This window comes from Tyto alba, unplaced genomic scaffold (assembly GCF_018691265.1).
Source record: "Tyto alba isolate M040663 unplaced genomic scaffold, T.alba_DEE_v4.0 Super-Scaffold_18, whole genome shotgun sequence".
NCBI classification, from domain to species: Eukaryota; Metazoa; Chordata; class Aves; order Strigiformes; family Tytonidae; genus Tyto; species Tyto alba.
In genome coordinates this window covers 32,124,887-32,145,134 of record NW_024881280.1, presented here as the reverse complement: position 1 = coordinate 32,145,134, position 20,248 = coordinate 32,124,887, and the positions used below count along the sequence as shown (strand labels likewise).

The 20,248-nt window shown below is 42.5% G+C and overlaps 1 protein-coding gene across 2 annotated transcripts; it reads left to right on the top strand.

Moving 5' to 3' along the window:
* Positions 1–3,156: 3,156 nt before the first annotated feature.
* Positions 3,157–19,988, top strand: DDX24 (DEAD-box helicase 24). 2 transcript variants are annotated; one of them, XM_042791197.1, is made up of 9 exons: positions 3,157–3,207; positions 3,606–4,341; positions 7,372–7,749; positions 9,445–9,598; positions 10,985–11,500; positions 13,629–13,704; positions 14,307–14,495; positions 16,932–17,061; positions 18,817–19,988. In XM_042791197.1, exons 2-9 carry the CDS (start codon positions 3,612–3,614, stop codon positions 19,041–19,043), a joined length of 2,400 nt encoding a protein of 799 aa, XP_042647131.1. In that variant the 5' UTR covers positions 3,157–3,207; positions 3,606–3,611; the 3' UTR covers positions 19,044–19,988. The 2 variants fall into 2 exon arrangements, with proteins under 2 accessions (XP_042647131.1, XP_042647130.1); XM_042791196.1 differs by having other exon boundaries at positions 3,158–3,198.
* The last annotated feature ends 260 nt before the right edge of the window (positions 19,989–20,248 follow it).

Genomic DNA, 20,248 nt, shown 5'->3' with positions numbered 1-20,248 from the left:
TACAAAACATCAAAATATCTAGAAAACATGTAATATCCAGTATTTCACAGTAGGGACCAAACCATGGTCTCTCCGCTACTGACCTGAAGGACTGTAAGTTTACAGCTGGGAAGGACAGAAGGATCTGTTGTCAGATAAACTTCTGTAATAAAGACATTTCTCTTGGGACTTAAAAAATATTGGCTTCAGTCATTTGGAAATTATTGATAAAATAATCAAATATCTATATTCTGACATGAGCTATGACTCCTTAACTATGATTAATACACGTTATTATCTTCAGTTCAGATTTTCCTGGTATTTAAATAACTGTTGATCTAAAGAAGTTGGTGGAGGGAGAGCTGGGGTGAGGAGGCAGACTTCTGCTTTGTTTGTTGTTGGCATTTTAACTAAGAGCCCTGTCAATAATGGAAATGTATTTACCAAGAGTGTAACAGCTGACTCTCTGGTAGCACACAAAGGCACACTTCGTGTTGACAAAGCCTTGTCACAACATACCAAAGCTGCGCCACTTTCAGGTTACAAAAGCTCAGGAAGATTAATGTTACTCTAAAACTAAGTAAATGTTTAGTTCCCTTGGTTATGCCTTTTCAAAGCAATTCAGAAAATTAATACCTCTTGTACAACCAGTTTACACCATGGCAGTAAGAAGAGTTGCCACCTTTATGTAGGTAAGACCATTCTGAACTTCCGCTCTCATTACAAATAGGCATGTGACTTCTTCCAAATTAAGATTTAAGGCCTGTAGTTCAGTTCCTTACTCTATAAATAGTACATAGAGCTCAATACTGATCAAGAAGAAAAGTCAGCTGCATCCACAAATGGATTCTTGATGACAAAAAAAAAAAAAATCAGAATACTCCTATACTGTGTAAAAATATGTCCGTAATTACATAAAAAAAAAATCATAATTCAACATAATTTGGCAAGTCATTTCCATGTTAAATCTTTCGTTCAGGATAGAGCTGAAAACTCTGAAACTATGTAAGGACAGATTAACACCTAAGAACTCTCCTGTCCACATTATTTTTTTTTCCTACTCTTTATTCAGGATAAACATTAAGTCAGCCACACCAGAATTTAAAAGTATCGCTTTCTTTTCCTTCTGCAAATTCTCTTTTGCTAATATCCAGTAAAATAAAGAGATAAAGTGGAAAAATTGTAAACTAGCACAACTGTCACTTACAAATTTGAATCTACGCAACCTGCAAGGAAGGATATTCCTGATGAAGGGATAAAGACTGCTGAACTAAACCTGACTGTGAAGATGCAGTCACAGCTCCTATCAGCAAGCAAGCACTGTCAGTCATCACTCTCTCCAGTTCAGCACTACATAAATAAGGTTTGTTGGCTGAAGTGTTGAAGCAGCTGTATCAAATCCTGCTCCCTGAACTCACTTTGGGACTCTCACTGATTTTAACTCATTTCTTACAGAACATGAGGACAAATCAAATGCTCTTTAGCCCTGCTCGCATGGGGATATGAATTGGAAGCAACTCTTCGTGTTGTGCACTGGCAGATTATTAACACTGATTACCTGGAACTGAAACTGTCCTTGAAAACTTTTAACATGCTTATTTCTGCCCTTGATCTTAACACAGTAAAAAATTTATTTTTTTTTTAAAAAAAGGGCAAAGAAAACAACCTTACATTTTCCCATCTTCTCACAGAGCCAAGAAGCACTTGCAGATACCACACAGACGAAATAATTGTAATTGCTGTTGTAATTGCACCTTAATCTACTATCCTGGTCTCTATCACCTAGAAACCTGTTTTTAATTCTCTTCTCCATGCCTCACAGCAAAAAAAAAAGCTGCTCAGAGGATCTAACAATCTTTTGGCAGAAATAAAAATCTTCTATTAACATAGTATATAATTTATGATGTACTCTTCCTACACCAAGATCAAGCTGCAAAGAGCACTTGATCACACAGGAGGAAAAAAACCCATGCGGTGACCTCAGTGGTATGCTCACTTCTATAGCTATTTGTAACTTTTCTCCAAATTCCATTACTTCACACACAGTATTCTTCCAAAGAAGGAATAATAAAGAACGTATCAACACATAACCAAGCACGAATAACAAGTTTTCTATTGAATGAGCAATGCTGATGACATTCAGCCTTAGCTGGTAATTTTTAGAGTGGAAATTTAAGAGCCCCTTTATGCATTCTTATGCACACAGTAACACACAAATGATCTGTGGATATCTTGATTATATTCTGAAAGAAAATTGTCAGTTGCAGGAAGGTAAACACATTTTCCTATTCTTTGTCAGGGCTGCAGCAGTACGGCTAATCTACGCTTTAGTATTATTTATGCAAACAGCACCATAGCTACTAATGCACTTGTGAAAAACATAGGCAGTGCCTGGTTAGGAGAAAGGCTACGTCCTCCTCCACGCCGGTGAAGTAGCTGCCACAATAGCACTGCCAGGCCAAGGGGACTGCAAGCCGCAGCTAACCTGCCGTTTGCTTTTTTTTAACGCGTAGGTCGAGTCTCAAGCTACACCGAGAGTAACGCGAGCAGGCAAATGGCACGCTCCGCTAACCCAGACTGGAAAGAAAAGTATCCTCGCTGCTTCGCGTTGGTCTCCTACGTATTAGAAAGCTCGTCTGATTAAGCTCGGTGGTAGGGCCGAACGCGCAGGGGACCCAGAAGGCCCACGCCAGAGCACCTAAAGCGAGGCCCTGCCGAGAACACCCCTCACGCCTGACCGGCGCACCCCCCAGTACGGCCCAGCCAACCACACCCGCCCTGGAGCGGAGCCCACGGCCCCCCGCGCCTCACGGCTGAGGCGCAGCCCACAGGCGGCGCGGTCACCCGCGAACCCTTCCCTCCGCGGAGACCCCGCCCACGGCGGGGGCGCATGCGCACGCCGCCGCCGCCGCCGCCGCCGCCACCTCCTACCCGGGCCGGGCGCTCGCGGGCGCCGCGGAGTGACGTCACGCGGCAAATGGCGGCGCCCGGCCGCGCACGCGGCGGCTGACGGGTGACACGCGGAGCTCCGCGCCCCCTTCTCTCCGCGCCCCCTTCTCTCCGCGCCCCCTTCTCTCCGCGCCCCCTTCTCTCCGCGCCCCCTTCTCTCCGCGCCCCCTTCTCTCCGCGCCCCCTTCTCTCCGCGTCCCCTTCTCTCCGCGTCCCCTTCTCTCCGCGCTCCGCTTTCTCTCCGCGCCCCGCTTTCTCTCCCTCCGCCCGGTAAGCGCGGTAAGCGCCGCGGGGTGCGGGGGGAGCCCCGGGGTCGCGGGCCGGTGCGGCCCCTTGGGCCTCCCGCGGGTCCCGGCTGCGGCGGGTGGAAGCCGGGGGGGGGGGGGGGGGGTAGGCGCGCGGGGGTGCTCCGCGGCCTGCGGGGATTTATCCCGCGGTTCTTATTGTATCCCCCGGTTCTTATTGTATCCCCCGGTTCTTATTGTATCCCCGGAGCTGTTCAGGGGCGAGGCTGTAGGTTTGGCCTGCTGCAGTTGTACGTATATCCATTCGTATTAATAATGTTTCCAAAAAAAAAGTAAAGTAATTATGCTTTGCGTTCCCTTTTGTTTGAATATCAACAATGTAGCCCTTGTTCTTTTAATCTGATGCCCTCCTTTTCTGTCTCTCCTTTTTAGGTAAAAATGAAGACCCGGAAAGGAGGGAGATTTAAATCTTCCTTTAAATTGAAACAAAAAGGCATTCAAGTAATAGGAAAATGGAAAAATGTGCAAATCGACCCCAGTTTATTTGCTGATGAGGAGTTTCGAGATATTGTATGCTTGGAGGAACTTACAGAGTACAAACTAGTAAGTTCTTCCAAAGTGGGGAAAGTAAAAGAGAAAAAGAGAAAGGCTGAGAGTCTTTCAGAAGGCAGCAATGAGGAGGAGGAAGAACCTGTCGTCCCCCAAAAAAAGAAAAAGAAAAACAAAGTTTTGAGAAGCAAAACAGATAAAAGTGATGATCTTAATGCAGCAGAAGTTGATGTGCTGGTTGATAATGAGGCAAAAAGTAATGAAATGACTGAAGTGGCAAATTGTGAGGACCATGGACATGTGGCTGAGAGCGCTTCAAGCACAAAAGGTGCTCCAAAGAAAAAGAAAAAGAAAGTAGTTAAAAGTAAGGCTTCTCAAGCTCAGGACGCTCTTGCATCAGTACCTACTTCTAAAAAAGTTAAAAACTGGACAACAGAAGCTTTATCTTCCTCAACTGATCGCAAAGCTGATGTGTCTGCATGGAAAGACCTGTTTGTACCTGAACCAGTGTTGCGTGCCTTGAGCTACCTGGGGTTTAGCGCTCCAACTCCTATTCAGGCCTTAGCCTTGCCTTCTGCCATCCGGGATAACATGGATGTTCTTGGTGCTGCAGAAACAGGTACGAATCTCTTAAACTGGTTGTATATGCTGGGAACTTCCCACCTCCCCTCTTTAAATGAAGCTCATGGTTATGAGTTTTTATATGTAGCAGGAGAAGCATATGTAGGAGAAGAGCTTGTATCTTCTGCATATCCAGCATATTAGTCATGATTCACTGTAAAGTATTAAAATTTTGTAACTTACAAACACAGAATGTTCCATCTTTACGAAGTACAGTGTGCAATACTGAAGCCTCAATGAGTTTTTATGCTTCTGCTAGAAGTCTCCTTTTATGTTGTTTCACAAATTGTTTCCTATTTTGGGAACTCTAAGGTGTTACACTGCAAAGGGTGTAATTAATGAAACAAACAGGGTCGTTTTTCCAATGGCCTAACTTCCGTGGATGTCCTTGTGCCAAAGCAAAGCAGAGAGCTAGATTCCTCTGAAGATGATTCAGTACTAGCTTGGAACAGTAAAAAAATCCTAGGCACAGTTAGGCATGAACATGGCCTAGGCCTTTATTGTAGCAAAACAGGCCCACCCTGTGCCCTGTCTCTGGACTTGGCCAGTACGTTGCCACCAGCCCTTCTCACTGCCTGTGCTCAAAGTGAGTATTACATTGATAACTTGAGAGGTCCTGTCTTTTGTCCAGCTTGTGATCAGCTCATGCCTTTGTCCTGAGCATTGCTAGCCTTAGTGAAATTTGTTATAGCTCCTTTTTTACTTAATGCTGTGAAGTGTCAGAGCATGTTTCCTCTAACTTCGTTTTCTGCTCATACATTTGAAGTTTTGTCTTCTTTAGCAGTACAACATTTTTTCTTTCCCCAAAAAAACTAAGAATAGGAAGCACAGTTGGAAGCTGCCTTGGTTTGAAGGCTTACTTTGCATTCTTTTCATCTGTTCCAGTTGCTTTATCTCACTGCTTGTCTTGTAAAGCCATTTACTGCTCTTGAGCATGAAGGTATAGTAATATGCAGTAATTTGCATTTTTATTTTAATTAGAAGCTAGGCTGGCGCTATTAGCTTTAATAAGATTAAAAAGCCCTGCAGGGAGTGTTTTTGAAAATGGAACTGGAGATTTAAATAGTGGTTTTGTGCTGCAAAAAAGTGCCATTTTGGCAGTGCTAGAAAGCAAATCCCTCACTAGCTGCAGGGTGTAAAGCAGTTTTGGTGGCAGGTTGGGTTGTTGCTCTCTTAATTTTGCATAACCTTGAGATAGTAGGGCTGTGTTGTGCTCCTTTATTTTATTCTTTCATGAAAGAAAGCCAAGCTTTCTCCAGACAGCCTAGCGGGTCATCTGTGTTCTTGTAGAAACTTGAGAGAAGATGTGGACAATTGTCTGTTAGGAAGTGCTGAAGCTGGAAGAGGCTGAAAATCTGCAATTCTTTTTTTCTACGTCCTACAGCTTCCCTTAGCTTTGGGCCTGAGGGAGGAAGGTGACAGGTGAAGGAACTAGTCATCTAGTCATCTTTTTTGGTAGCGGCATAGGGAAGAACAGCAAGATTTTGATATGGCAGTAGATCCATGTGGAGATCAGATGCAGGGAATGTCAAGGCTTGTTTTTGTAGTGGATCTAACCCTTTCTGTTCATTACCATATATAATTACTGAAGTTTTTAGTTGAGGAGCCAAATTTTATCTATGTAAAATCTTACAATCTAAAGCCATTTAAAAGATCATGAATTAGCTTGAGCTGTAGTATCTGGGGGTACCAAGATATACTTTTCTCCTGGTCTTGAAGTCCTGGCTATGGTACATGATCTGTGTGTTGTGAAGATAATGTGACCTGTGAGGTGTTTGTTTGATTTGTGGGTGAATGTAGTGCCTGCAGAATAGTCCTGATTATCACAGCCATAATCTAGCTGGGGGCACTACTGACATTTGCACCAGCCAAATTGCATTATATTTGATTCAAGATCAGCAGTGTCCTTCACTGTAAAAACAGATGTTCTGTAATACAGAATCTTACTGTAGAAGTGCTCTGCAAAATCCAGATTATAAACATTTTTTGCCTCAACTGCAGAAGTCACGAGAGACCTCCCAGACATGCAGGAAGGTGGGGAAGTGGATACAAGGAGGCTTTGCAGCAGTACTGGCCAGGATAACAGTACTGGGCTTAGCTGTTTATTAACTAATATTAAGGTTCTCCCTTAAATCGGCAAAATTCTGTGTTGCTGAACTTGGCAAACCATTATGGATTTGTGATGTGGACAACCAGCGCTTCCCAGCAGTGGCCTATTACAGCAGTGGTGTAATAGTGTCCTGTGTTCTGAATGCTGCTTTTGTGATCAATTAACTGATATATATGAGAACCTCAACTGGGATGAATGTGCTACCAGGCTTCTCTTAACATCTTTATTAGTGACAGTTCAGACGGGAGTATGTGGCGGGGATGCGAGTTGCAGTTTGGTACAGTAAACCCCAGAAATTGAAATCAGGGGAGCATTTTGTATTTGACAACCCCCTTTTCTCCAAAGTAATTATCGGTTTTCAATCGGATTTATGTATTTTGATTATAAAAATGTGAGCTGGTCATTGATCAGGAGATTAGACGGTGGAGTATTTCAAAATACAGTTACTTAGAAAGTCATAAAAACAGTACTGTAAATTGAAGATGGAAGTGAACACGTCAAGTACATTTCAGTTTGTCCTTGGCCTCATTTGCTATTCCGTTCTTTGGAGAACATTGACCAGAACTGTCAATTAGGGCATGTTATTCTCCTTAAGGGCATACAGTTCTTTAAAAATATCTTGGCTGCAACTGCAGCTTTTAAAAAATACTTTCAGAACAAATGAATCTGCTTGACCTGCTAGAGATTGGAAAAATACCTGTTCCCCAGGAAGTATGCTACTGGTGACCTCAAGGAGATGTATAAAGGGAACGGGAGCAAAGATGCTATTGCCGCAAGTTTCTGGTCTTCTAAAGATGAAGAGTTTTGTCTGTTACAACTGTATGTTTTAACAGCGGTGTGTGATTGACTGTTGCTTTTCTCATCTTTTCAAATGAATGACTTGTCGGTCGGTATTATGCTTCTTCCTTGTTTTTTTAGGAAGTGGCAAAACGCTTGCATTTGCAATTCCAATGATTCACTCTGTGCTGCAGTGGCGAAAATCAAATAGCTCAACAGCCAGAAACGACAGTGTTTCTAAAGAGTCCCATCAGCATCATGATGAGACAAGATGGGAAAATGAGGATGAAGCAGAAAAACTAACCTATCAGCAGATTGAAGATAGTGGAGATGAAGATGATGCATCTTTCACAACAGGCTGTGTGAAGGTGCTGGAAAATTTTGAATTTGATTCTGATGATGAGACACATACTGTTGGCTCCTATAAAAAGAGGCCTCTTTTAGGACTGGTCCTTACTCCCACGAGAGAATTAGCTGTACAAGTAAAGCACCACATTGATGCAGCTGCAAAGTTTACAGGTATGTAGACCTCACAGACCACGTCCCATATTATGCTGGGTTTGGATCTTGGCATTGGTGTTGAGCCAGAATGTGTGCCACAGTTTCTTCCACATCATAAAATTGGGGTGGCTTCTGAAGAGTTAGAGTTTGTAGTCACTAATATTTGAGAAGTACGTTAAGATTCTTCAGTGAGATGCATGTGGATGTAAATAGTCAATGTGGGATATTTTGCTTTAGAAGTTTTCTTCTTTCAAATAGCTATTGATTCATGCTTCAGCGACACAGGATCAGTACTAGATACCCAGCCACAGCTAACTTTGTCCTGGTTTTGGATAACATATTTTATAGATAAAAAATAATTTCATTTTATGGATATATAAATTTTTAATATATATATATATATATCATAATTTCCTTTTTTGGCAGATACAGCAATCTATGTGCATAATAGATATATCTATAATTTTGGTCTATCTCTCAAGAAACTATGGCCATAAATTTTATGGGTGGAAGGCATTGCTGTATTGCCTGATTTGCCTCCTGCAGCAGTTCAGGCCACAGCATATTGCCAGGTAACATTCCTGATGAAAGCAATTCCATCCTGTTCCTTTCTCTTCTAAACCAGAGGTCAGCACATCTCTTAATGAGTGAGGATGTGAAACTGTTCAAGATGGGGAGAATTGGGAAACAACTCCCCACTTCTCCAATAGCAGTAATTGCTTATTTATTGAAAAGGATGTGTAGTGCAGCATACTGCTTTTAAGCATATCTTCCTTTGGTGTCTGTACGTCCTGCTGTGCTCATCAGCCTACAGCTGACTACAAGGCTAATTTTAACTCCTAGTCTGAAATAACCAATTTATTTCAGTACAGTTCTGATAGAAGCAGAGCTATTTGTGTGTTTAAAAAAAAAAAAAATAATCTGCTGCCTAGGTGATGTATAGTTGCTGCAGCAGGAGAGAAAATGTTTTGATGTGGGTTTTCTTTATTGTCTCAAACTCACTTTGAAAAAAATCCCCAGCTGGAAGCATGGAGTTCCACAAGTAGTAGGAAAGAGAGATCAGTGATGGCTTGGATACTGCAGGAATCTTGCACAGTGGCATGGAGTTTGTCATGGGCCAGTGTAGTATTCTTTGAAGAAGTAGGGTGAAATAAGCTGTGTGTGGAGTCTGTACTTCCAAAACTAAACTCCTTTTAGTACCTGAGCAAATTGCTAAAAGCTAATTTAGGCTCTGCGCTACTGCGCAGTCCAAAGAATCGTTAATTGGGTGGGAGCATTCTTGTTAGGATCATTCCATAGCAAATGAGCAGTTATTAGCAAGACAGACATTTCTCAGTCTTGGGAGGCCTGCTCATTATTCATAACAGGGACATGCTTGCTCATGCGGATATAATTGACAAAATGTGAGATTTTGAAGTACAGGTAAACAAAGCTAACAACTATAGAGGACATATGTGATTCTTCCTGTTATTGGAAGACAGGTGCACTAAAGAAAGACTACTTTATTTCTGACATCTAACTAATAATAAGGATTTTTCTGTAAAGTTTAGGGCATTTCTGTGTGTTCAGTGTTACATAAAAACCCTGAAGTTTCCTGGACAAAATGCTTGCTGAAGGCTGCAGTATAGACTTTTTTAAATACTTTGAGTAGATGTATGAAGAAACATTCACTGATAAATCAGTGAGATAAAAACTATTATTTATATGTTCTAGGCATTAAGACTGCAATTCTGGTTGGAGGCATGGCTGCACAGAAACAAGAGCGTGTACTGAATCGAAAGCCAGAAATTGTAATAGCAACCCCAGGCCGTCTGTGGGAGTTAGTTAAAGAGAGACACCCACATCTTTCAAATCTGCGGCAGCTCAGGTAAAGGTGCCTTTTAAACTATCTGCTGGATACTGAACTGGGTGTCACTGCATACTGTTTATGCTTACTAACTGATTAAATAATTCAGATTACCTAAGATCACTTACTCCTTTGCCAGAGTGTTTTATTGAAATGCACAGTGGTTATATTGATGGAGGGAAATGTCAATTAAAGCCAGTAGCAAAGACTTCATTTTTCCTTAAGAAACCTGATTTTTCAAAAAGAAATATGGAACGCTACTGTAGCTACCCCAGCATACCTGGTGCTCCCTTGGGTTTTACATGCAGAACTTCCGTTGTGTGTTCAGCAGGTGTCGTGGTTTGAGCCCAGAGGGCAACTGAGCACCACAGAGCTGTTCACTCACCCCTTCCCCCCCAGTGCGGGGAAGGAGAAAAGGTGGCAAAAGGCTTCTGATTCCAGATAAGGTCAGGGAGGAATGACTCACCCATTCCAGTCACAGGCAAAAGACAGACTCCTTAGGGGAAGGAAAAGAATATTATTTTAATTCCAACACTAACAAAAACAACACTTAACAGACAAGGTGGGACTGTGAGAAGTGCCACCACATCCAAAAACACCTCCCCTCACCCTTTCCCTTCTTCCTGGGTTCATCTCTGCTCCCGATCTCTCTACCTCCTTCCTCAGCGGCACTGGGGGCAGGGAGTGGGGGTTACAGTCAGCTCACTGCTCCTTCCTCCTCAGGAGGTGGGGGAATGCTGCACATTCTTCCCCTGCTCCAGCGTGGTTCTCCTCTCACAGGAGACAGTCCTCCATGAACTTTCCCTGGAGTGAGCCCTTCCCACGGGAAGCAGCCGTTCTCATGCTGATCTGGGGTGGGTCACCCCCACGTATTGCAGCGTTCCCAGCACTGAACCAAAACAGCAGGGTCTGCTTCTCCCCTCAGTCCCAGCTTCCCTTAAGCACAGCCGCCTGCTTTGGTGCGGGCTCCTCCACGGGCTGCAGGTCGGCCTCTGCTCCACCGTGGACCTCCATGGGTGGCCCTGCCATCTCCCCACAGGACACTCTGCTCCGGTGCACCTTCCTCCACTTCTTCCTTCCACTGACCTCAGTGTTCTCATAGGTGTCCTTCTCATAACTCCTTCTCACAAGTCCCAACCCCTCTCAGGTTCCCCTTCTTAAATACATTATCGCAGGGGCGCAGCTGCCGTTGCTAATTGGCTTGGCCTTGGCCAGAGGCCAGTCCGAATTGGAGCCAGGGGAGCTTCTGAGAAGCTTCTCGCAGGGACCACTGCTGTAGCCCCCTCCACTGCTACCAAAAACGATTGCCACACAAACCCGACACAGCAGGTAAAGTTCTTTTTAAGTGTATCAGATGCGTATTTATCTGCACAAGTGTGTTTTTACTGTGTGTTTTCTATTTGACAGGTGCCTTGTGATTGATGAAGCGGACCGAATGGTTGAGAAAGGTCACTTCTTAGAGCTGTCTCAGTTGCTCGAAATCTTAAATGATTCACAGTATAATCCTCAACGACAGACTTTTGTTTTTTCTGCCACTTTGACGTTGGTCCATCAGACTCCCACAAGAGTTTTACAGAAGAAGCATGCTAAAAAGATGGACAAGAAAACCAAGCTAGAATTGTTAATGGAAAAAGTAGGAATAAAGGGCAAACCCAAAGTAATAGACTTAACAAGGAAAGAGGCTACTGTTGAGACTCTGACAGAAACAAGAATTCACTGTAATACAAACGAGAAGGACTATTATCTCTATTACTTTCTTCTCCAGTATCCAGGAAGAACCATGGTCTTTGCAAACAGCATAGACTGTGTAAAACGCCTCAGTTCTCTCCTCACAATCTTAAATTGTGATCCTCTTCCTTTGCATGCCAACATGCACCAAAAACAGAGGCTGAAAAACCTGGAAAGGTTTGCTGAGCGAGAGAGGTGAGTAGATTTTCTACTTCCTAATAGAGGAAAACAGAAATCGTGTAAAGGGTAGTGGGAAGAAGAACCAATTCTGTTAAGAGTAGGAGCAGGTTGGGGAAGTTAGCTGGGGATGTGAGCCCCCTGTTCATGAGCCCAGGTTTTTAACGGTTAAGGATGAGGTTTCACAGGATGGTTGAGGTGATGAACTGGAGCAAGTTCAGTGGAAGGCCGCCAAGATGGTCAGGAATAATTGTCTTTGCAAGGAGAGAGGCTGAGAGCACTGGCTTTATATCACCCGGGAAAGACTTTGTGGGGACTAACGGTGGCCCTCTGGTATCTTAAAAGGTTATTAAAGAAGATGGAGCTAGGCGTGGGAGGAGGTTGAGGGATAGAGGGTGCAGGTTGAAATGAGAGGTTCAGGCTGGATATAAGAGCAAGCTTTTTCTCTGGGAGGCATTGGAACAGGCTGCTTGTTCTTGCCAGTTTTTGAGGCTCAGCTGCATACAGCCCTGAGCAACCTGCTCCAACCTTGTAACTCATCCTGCTTTGATTAGGAGGTTGGACTAGAGACCTCCTGAAGTCCCTTGGAGCCTGAATTATGCTGTGGTCTGGCAGCTCATTACTGCTGAAGGAGCTGTCAATTGACCTGTTTTCAGCCGTGTACTTTTATAACCATCCTGTACACTTCCCTGCCTCTGTGCCCTGGCTCTGCAGCTCATTTGATCCTTCTGTAAGTTGGTTCATCTCACTAAGCCAGAAACTAGCCGCTTTTTGCTGGGCTAGGATTTTGCAGGTTTAGATAGATGAATTAGCTTCCTAAGGATCAAAGTACCCTAGAACAAAGCAAGAGAAGGGGCAGTCGTGCCTTTCAGCAGCAGTGGGCAGTCAGGTTTACCCAGGCAAGCCTGTCCTGCCATTTTAAGAATTACTGTTTCCTGATGGCTTTGGGAGGAGACTGGTGGTCTCAGTACCTCCATAATCCAGGAAGCCTCACTGTTAAGACCCGCTGTGAAGTGCTGCATGCTGTCTGACTATGGGAATTTGTACCGTGGTAATAGACTCAGGCAGGGAGAATAGAGGTTGAATTGCCATGATGGATCTGCAGGATCACTTGGCAAAATGTAGCATCGACAGCATTGGCCTAGGCCGGACGGGGCGTTTTCAGAGACTGCAGATTTTCAAGGCAAGAAAAAAATCTATGCAACCATCTATCACAGCCTTCTGCGTATTGGAAGCGGTAGAATTTTCTACTTTGAACCTTGTAGCAATAGAGTATGCAGTCAAATGCCATAAAATCTTAACAAATTCCCATTACCTACCAGTAACTCGTTTCAGCTGCTAGGAGATTTTTTAAACAAGTTGTTCTGTACCCTAGGGAGACTTTTGTCTCTGTAGTAGACTGTTTATATAAAAGAATTACTTTTTTGCATAGTTCTTAATTTCTAGGGGTAAGGAGAAATACTAATTGTCAGAATAGATATCCTCCCTCTTACATTTCTAGCTTTTGATTTATTGAGAGAACTTATTTGAGTGCAACTTGGTAGAAGATATTTCAGGCCCAGAAAGCTATTAATTAAATCTATGATGTTAATAATGTGATTTTTTTTCAATGTGTGAAACTTGTAATAATCTTTCTGTCCTGCTGAAAGTTCAGCTGTGTTGTTAATGGTATAGTCATATCAAGCTAAAGATATTTTTAAACCATAAACGGTAAGGATGTTTTAAACTAGACAGAGCACTGGAAAATCTAATGAAGGGGGGGCTTATCCCCCTGCTATGTGGTTGGATTAGGTCATTGAATAGTGATTTGCACTAGCATTCCTGTGAACTGGGGGAGAATAAAGCATTGGAAAACCGGATCCAGCAAGGTAGTGCATTTGTTTATTGGAAACAGAATAGACCTGCTGAAGGTAACACTGCATTTTGTTCTTTTACTTTAAGCATTGCTGTTTCAAAACTACCTCTGATGTAATATTGTGTATCGTTTTCTGTAAGGGCAAACAAATAGCATATATCCAGCAGATGATATGGCACAAATCTGTTCCTTAAATTGCTGTGGTAGAATTCTAGGTCGCTTTATTTTATGTTCCTTGGCAGATGGTTTATTCTTCAATTTTATATTCATTAAATGTTATCACTTTCTCAGCTGTGTCCTGCTGACAACAGATGTTGCGGCTCGTGGTCTTGATATTCCCAACGTGCAGCATGTCATCCACTACCAGGTTAAATATTTTTAATGTTTCTGTTTTTACGGTTTTGTTTTTGAAATGAGCTTTTGCTAGTCCAAACCCTGAACACTTAAGTTGTGATTCTCGGTCCTGTGTATAGTATAGTCCCAGGCATAGCGATTTAATCATTATTAATTTAACTGTCCTGTAGTGCTTTGTACTTAAGGATCTCATTGCTGCAGTGACTGACTGTGGTAGGTAGCATTTCATGAATGTGTAATTACAGTTGAAAAATGACATAACGGGTATGAATTCTCCTCGCTTTTTGCTTAACTTTGATACCCAAAGGTGTCAAATGATTTAGCCCTATAACTCTTCTCTGGAGACACATACAATTTTTTTCCTGCTTTGCAAATCAAAAATGTCAGAGGGTCAGAAGTTAGGAGAGACTCAGAAACAATTATGCAAGGAAGGATACTGGACCAGAGAACAAAAAGTCTCCAGATATCATCTTTTACTTTACCTTCAGCTGTGTTACGTGCAAAGTACCATGTGTATGTAAAAGACAATATTGTCTGGCAACCTCTCAGCTAGAGCGTGACAGGCTGCTGCTAGCTTTCCATGGCCAGCTTCATGGTTTTTCTGAATATTTGCAGGTCCCTCGTACGTCTGAGTTGTATGTGCACAGAAGCGGCAGAACGGCCCGAGCTGCCAGTGAAGGCCTTAGCCTATTGCTGATTGGCCCTGATGACTTGATCAATTTTAGGAAAATTTATAAAACACTGGATAAGAGTGAAGAGCTTCCATTTTTCCCAGTTGAAACTAAGTGCATGACTTCTATCAAGGTAAAGAAACAACAATCTCTTTGCAGCCCGAGTAGTTGCTTCCTTACTTATATTACTGCATTGCCTGTCATGTTCTTTCCAGGTTTCAGATGAAATTTACTCTTCGGAATATGGATTTGAAAATGAAGTTAATCATACTTTACCTTTTTTTTTTTTTTTTTTAATCAATGTTAGTGATTTCTGCTCAATAACTAGCCCAAGAGAGGTGTTCAAACATAAGTATCACATTTCTCTTGCACATTGTTATGCAGAGCTTCTCACGACTACATTCCCAAAAACAGTACAGGGAAGTGAGTATGTTTTGTGGCTGGGGAGCTGGGATGTCTCTTATGTTGTTTAAAAGCTCCTGTGTTAGGAACAGACTAGAGAACAGTAGAAAGTCCAGGGATCTTCAGTGGTCTTCACCTGCCTATTCTCAGTTGGAGTAGTGAGTCGTCTGCTTTTCTAAATATGTGAGGCCACAGCTGCCACTGAACCCTGTCAAACCAAGTATGTTTCCTTTTTCTAGGTTATTGCCCTCTTAAGGAGAATTCAGTCAATCAATAACTCACAGGATAGACAATGGTTCGGATTTACAAAACAATGTATTTTAGAAAGCATCCAGTCACTGCAGATTTTCTGCTTCTCGAATAGGAGGCCGTTTCATGTCTGAGCATTCTCTTAACAGTTTGGGTCACATCAGCCATGTACTAATGGGACATATTTAAATACTTCGTTTGAAAGGAATCCAGCTGATGTTGGAGTGTCTGAATATTGCACAGTGTCTGCAACAGGAGAAATGCAAGCTGTCAGATAATGCAGCAGTTACAGTTACCTTCCTCATGGTGTTTTGGTTCATGCTTATCCATTTGGCTTGGACTGAGTCCATGGTCCAGTGACAGCAGTGGTATTCTCACCTTGGAAATAACATCAACAAGTTTCAAAGCCCAGGCTGGCTGAAAATGGGGTATTTAGCATGAATCTTTCAGGAGATTCAGCTTTCTAAAAGAGAACGAAAATCAAAGAAATGCTTCCACAGCCTCATTTTTCTTCTCTTGGTAGTAACAAAGAGAATTTGACTTTTTTTTTTTTTTTTTTCATGTGCCCCCTTGCCTCTCTCCACCTGGCAAATGTTTCTGGTTCTGTTTCAACAGAGAAATCTGTTGTTTTTAGTGTTTTCAGAGGTCCCTTCTGTGTTTCTTGATGTTTCTTTCTGTGTTCTTGGCTCTTATTACACTCTGTCAATTAATGGACAAATAAATATTGTTTCCACACTTAAATTTTCCTGCCACTATCTCACAATCTTCTATCCATAACAGTGCTCCTCTCCTCAGAAGAGATGTCTTTGTAATTACTCGACTCCAGCCTCCTAGGCCTTTTGCATGGTCAGGTCTCATTTACACTTTGCCCTGGGCTTAATCATGCAGCCATCGTAGTTGGTTCTGCTGCTTCTTTATGTCTGTCCCTTCAGCATGTTCCTTCCCTGGCTCTGCCTTCCTTCGTGTTCAGGAAAAGCCTGAAGGGATTTCACACTTTGAGAGGAATAGAATTGGTGAACCCAGGTAGAGGAGAGACCAGAAGAGGACTCGAGTTTTACGAAGATGAAAAAATAATTTAAAATTTCCTGTAATGATGAAAGAAGTGACTGACTTGTTCTGTTAGTCAACTGCAGATTCCTTTCTCTCTGCTTCTTAATTATCCTGGCAGTCCTGGCTGCTGCTGCTGTGGTGTAGCACCAGACTTTTCGGTTGGGGTGGTCAGGGTGTCCTGCACAGGGTTTGTTTTGTGCAACCACAAGCACGTTCCAAACAGCAGAAGTTGCTGCTGGGTTGATTATTATTTACTGTCAGTGCAGATTTTCTTCCCATAATAAATTAGTTGTTTAAGACAGCTTGGCTCAGCTGGAAGGCTGCAGGTCAGGTTTGTTGGACATTTTTGTTCCACCTGTGTGCAGCTGGGAAGAAGGACAGGACATTTTGTCCTGTGCCTAAACAAGATCAGGTGCATTTCTGAAAACATGGGTAGCTCCTTCTGTATAGCCTGCAGGAGCTTACTTCTTCGAGTGAGATGAAGCTAGCGGCTGCCCCTTATTGCTGAGACTAGTAACTTTAAGATCCAGCTGTGCTACATAAATATGTAACTTGGAAATTACTGGTATCTGAATCATGATTTGTCCTTGATATCTCTGAAGTGTTTGTAATGATTCGTTTAAAGAATGAGGAGTTAACATTCAGGCATGTTTAGTAGTTGGGATGTTTTAGAAGTCAGATTCTATCATGGATCTGAAGAGGGAAGACACTAGCAAATGATGACATGGCACACCTGCTGGGGCAGCAGCAGGGAACAAAGGTGTCTGCACCTCAGTTGCACTGTAATGCATGCTCTCAAGCACTGATTCTGCTAAAGTGCCCCACAGTTAAACCCAGTCATAATGCCTAACATGTCCTTTTCTTGCAGGAGCGGATGAATTTGGCACGGCAGATTGAGAAGGCAGAATATTTCAACAGTCGTGTGAAGCAACACAACTCCTGGCTCCAGCAAGCTGCAGAGGCTCTTGAGATTGATCTTGATGATGACATGTTTATGGGTGCGTAGAAATGCTTGTTTTAGGGATATGCTCAGGTGGTCCCATAGCCCTGGTGTCCAGAAGAAGCCCCGCCGTGGCAGAGGAACTCTTAAAACCTGCAGGGCAGAAGGGGAAAGAAAGGAGTGTCATTACTAAGTATGTGGTGTTGCTGGTGTTTTCAGGATGATTGTGGAGATTGCTGGAGCTGAGGGAGGTGTGACAGTTCTAGCAAATCGGACAAGTCCACATGTTGTAGGACAAAAACTGTTCAGCTTCTGGCAAACGTTTTAGGGTAATCTGACAGCACAGTATGTCCTGCTTGAGTCTTGCCCTCTCTGTGTCAAAGAAAAAGCTGTTTCTCCACTTCTTATTTCTCCCACTCCCCTGTATTCAGGCAGCAGGACAGGAGCCTGACAGCTGTGTGGGAACACCAGAAAGCAACAGCAAACACCAAAAATTGAGCCTCATGTAGGTTGAGTTGTGTGGGTTAAATGGCCAGTACTTATATTCAAGTTGCTGAGGTTTTTGGTGGTGTGTTAGAAGTAAATAATTTTTTATATCTTTAAAATTAAATGTTCTGCGGGCTGTGCCTGAGAGAATCTGCAGAGCTGTGCAACTACTGGTGCCTATTAGTTCAATACCATGAAACTTTGCACTCCTTAGATGCACTGTAAAATGCCACGTTGTGTTCGGATTTTAGGAGCTGACGATACGATTTCCTACCAGTTCTTTGAAGGCATGCTGAATAGGGCTGCTGCCTGGGTCTTTTCAGCTTAAGCTGTCTCTAACCTTTTAGCTGCTAAATATGCAGATGCCTTAATGTTGAAGCACGTTCACATTAATTTTTTTCTTTCATTTATTCATGGCTGGACTAGCTTGTTCTCAACCACTTTGCAAGTGAGCACTAATTGTCTCCATCCAAACTGTTCAGGAGTGCTCTCAGATAATTAGCACTCTGCTGTCTTGTTTGGACATAATCTGAGTATGCTGTGCTTTGAAATGAGTTTCAAAACAGCACATCCAGTCCAAGTAAGTTGTGGCTCTTGAGTGAAGCACTTTGTAATTGCCACCCAGAATCTTGCCAGATTTATGCTTTAAAATGTATTCAGTCTCCGATTCTTCCGTAGCTTGTTGGAGACCAATTAAAATCTGTCATTCCTCCCATAAATGAAATGCCTCTTACGCTGTTACAAAGGATTTAGTTATGTCTTTTCGATTTATATTACAGCAACCTGGTTTTCATTTATTCTCTCCAGTTCAGGCCTCTGACCATATTAACTATGTCCAGTCTTTTCTATGCCCCTATTTCTCCTATGTTATTAAATCTGAGCACCTCGTCGTTTTTTATGTAGAAGGAGGAAGGGCTTCTTGTTTTACAGATGCTAAAATGAGGCATGCATAAAGTAGCAAAATACACAGAAGAAGCTTCTGCCTGAGCTAGAAGCCCTGGGTTAATACCTTACCTTCTGGGACCCTTTTCCCTTTGTTTCTGAGTCTGTTCTGGCTTGAGAGCCAACTGGATAATTTAGCAGGATGATACCTGGGCTACAGTTTACTCAGTAGTCAGAATGTTTCTTGATCCTTGTTATCTTGTGGACAGCCTGGGTGATCTGAAAGTGTCACAGATGACTGCAATACTGTAGTAGAATTAAGTGACCTTGTTAGAGAGAGATGAGATTAGCATCTGCCCCTAGCACAGCAAAATCCTGGTGAAAGAACTTGCCAATGCAGGTTCTTCTCTTGTAACATTCTGTATCTTTTGATTTCTGCTCCAAGGAAGAAAAGCTACTGAGCAAGAAGAAAGCCAGAAGCAAAAGATGCTGAAGGGGATGAAAAAACAACTAAAACATATGTTGTCCCAGCCACTGTTTAAAGTCCTCATGAAAACCAAGTACCCAACACAGTCTGGAAAACTACTCCTGCCTCAGACATCAGTGGGCATTTCAGAATCTGCTCTGGGTACTGTGTCCAAACAACAAGCCAAGAAGAAAAAAAATCAGTAAAATTAAATTAGATAAGTGAGCAAGATCACTCTGATGGAAGCAAGGACAATCCTTATCAAGGCTGTCACTGCTTATGGAGGAACTCAACTAGAAGACACGTAATATCAGAGGATGTTGCCTGTCTTGGTTGTGCAGGCACAAAGCAAAATGTTGATTTAGAGGGCTCTGTTAACATGCAGTTAGTTGCTGTTGCATCTTGTCTCGGATCTTGTTTTCTCATGTTCTTACTCTCTGTATTAATACAAGAGAATTAGTTTTGAAATAGTTCTGTTTATTACTCTTTTTTTTTTTTGTGAGATAGGTAAAAGTTACTGGGTAAAATATGCTGTGGGCATACTCTAATGATAAAACTTGGTTTGAATTTTAATGTCCTTAAAGGAAAGGGGAAGGTGGGCTGTATGCAGTCTGAGTACAGTCTGAACTTAGTGGTACTGGGAGATTTGGCTTTTACTGCAGACAGTTCAGTGAGAAGGGCAGCAAATATAGGTAGTGTTACCAGCAGGTCTACAATTCTGGTTGTGGAAATCTCTCCCAATTTTCTTTCTCCTCTGATAATATTTCGCTATTCTGTTCTCCACTGGGTCTAATTCTCTTAGTTCTGTGTTAATATGTTTTAGAATGTGCAAAAAAAGTCAAGGTGGCAATGGGCCAGGACTGACCTTGAGAGATGTGTAGAGTTTTGAGGAATAAGTGTTGCTACTCAGTGTTTAATTACTTAATATTTGGAGTCAAGTCTGTACTTGAAGCATGTTAGAACCATGACCTTTGCTTTAATGGAAAAGATGATGATGTGAAATGTCACTTTTGAAGAGTGCTTCCTAATAATTATGTCTCTAAAGAGTTTTAACCTAACCTGGGCAAATATTTTTTAAAACTATTTTTAAAAATACGTCAGAGAAATATAATTTTAATTTTTGATAAATTATATCTGCTGTAAAACCCAAAGTCTGTGTCTGTTTCCAGTCACTTGAGATTCCTAGATTCCTTATAGCTGATGCACTTTTGACTTGACAGGCAAGGGGAGGAGAAAAGCACCCAGAAAGCATCAGTGGGATCTGTATTGGTGGGAGGACAGGGAACCTTCGCTTGCCAGCTCTGGATCAGGCTGAGTGTCTCTCATACAGTACAGAACCAGTGTCACTGCTACGATATAGGAGGCAGCAGTTTACTCAGCTAGTCAAAGAAATTTGTGGGACTGAGTGCCT

Coding starts and splice junctions, on each gene's coding strand:
- DDX24 (XM_042791197.1), top strand. CDS start 3,612: ATGAAGACCCGGAAAGGAGGGAGATTTAAATCTTCCTTTAAATTGAAA. Junction 4,342..7,371: donor TCTTGGTGCTGCAGAAACAG/GTACGAATCTCT, acceptor TTGTTTTTTTAG/GAAGTGGCAAAACGCTTGCA. Junction 7,750..9,444: donor TGCAGCTGCAAAGTTTACAG/GTATGTAGACCT, acceptor TATATGTTCTAG/GCATTAAGACTGCAATTCTG.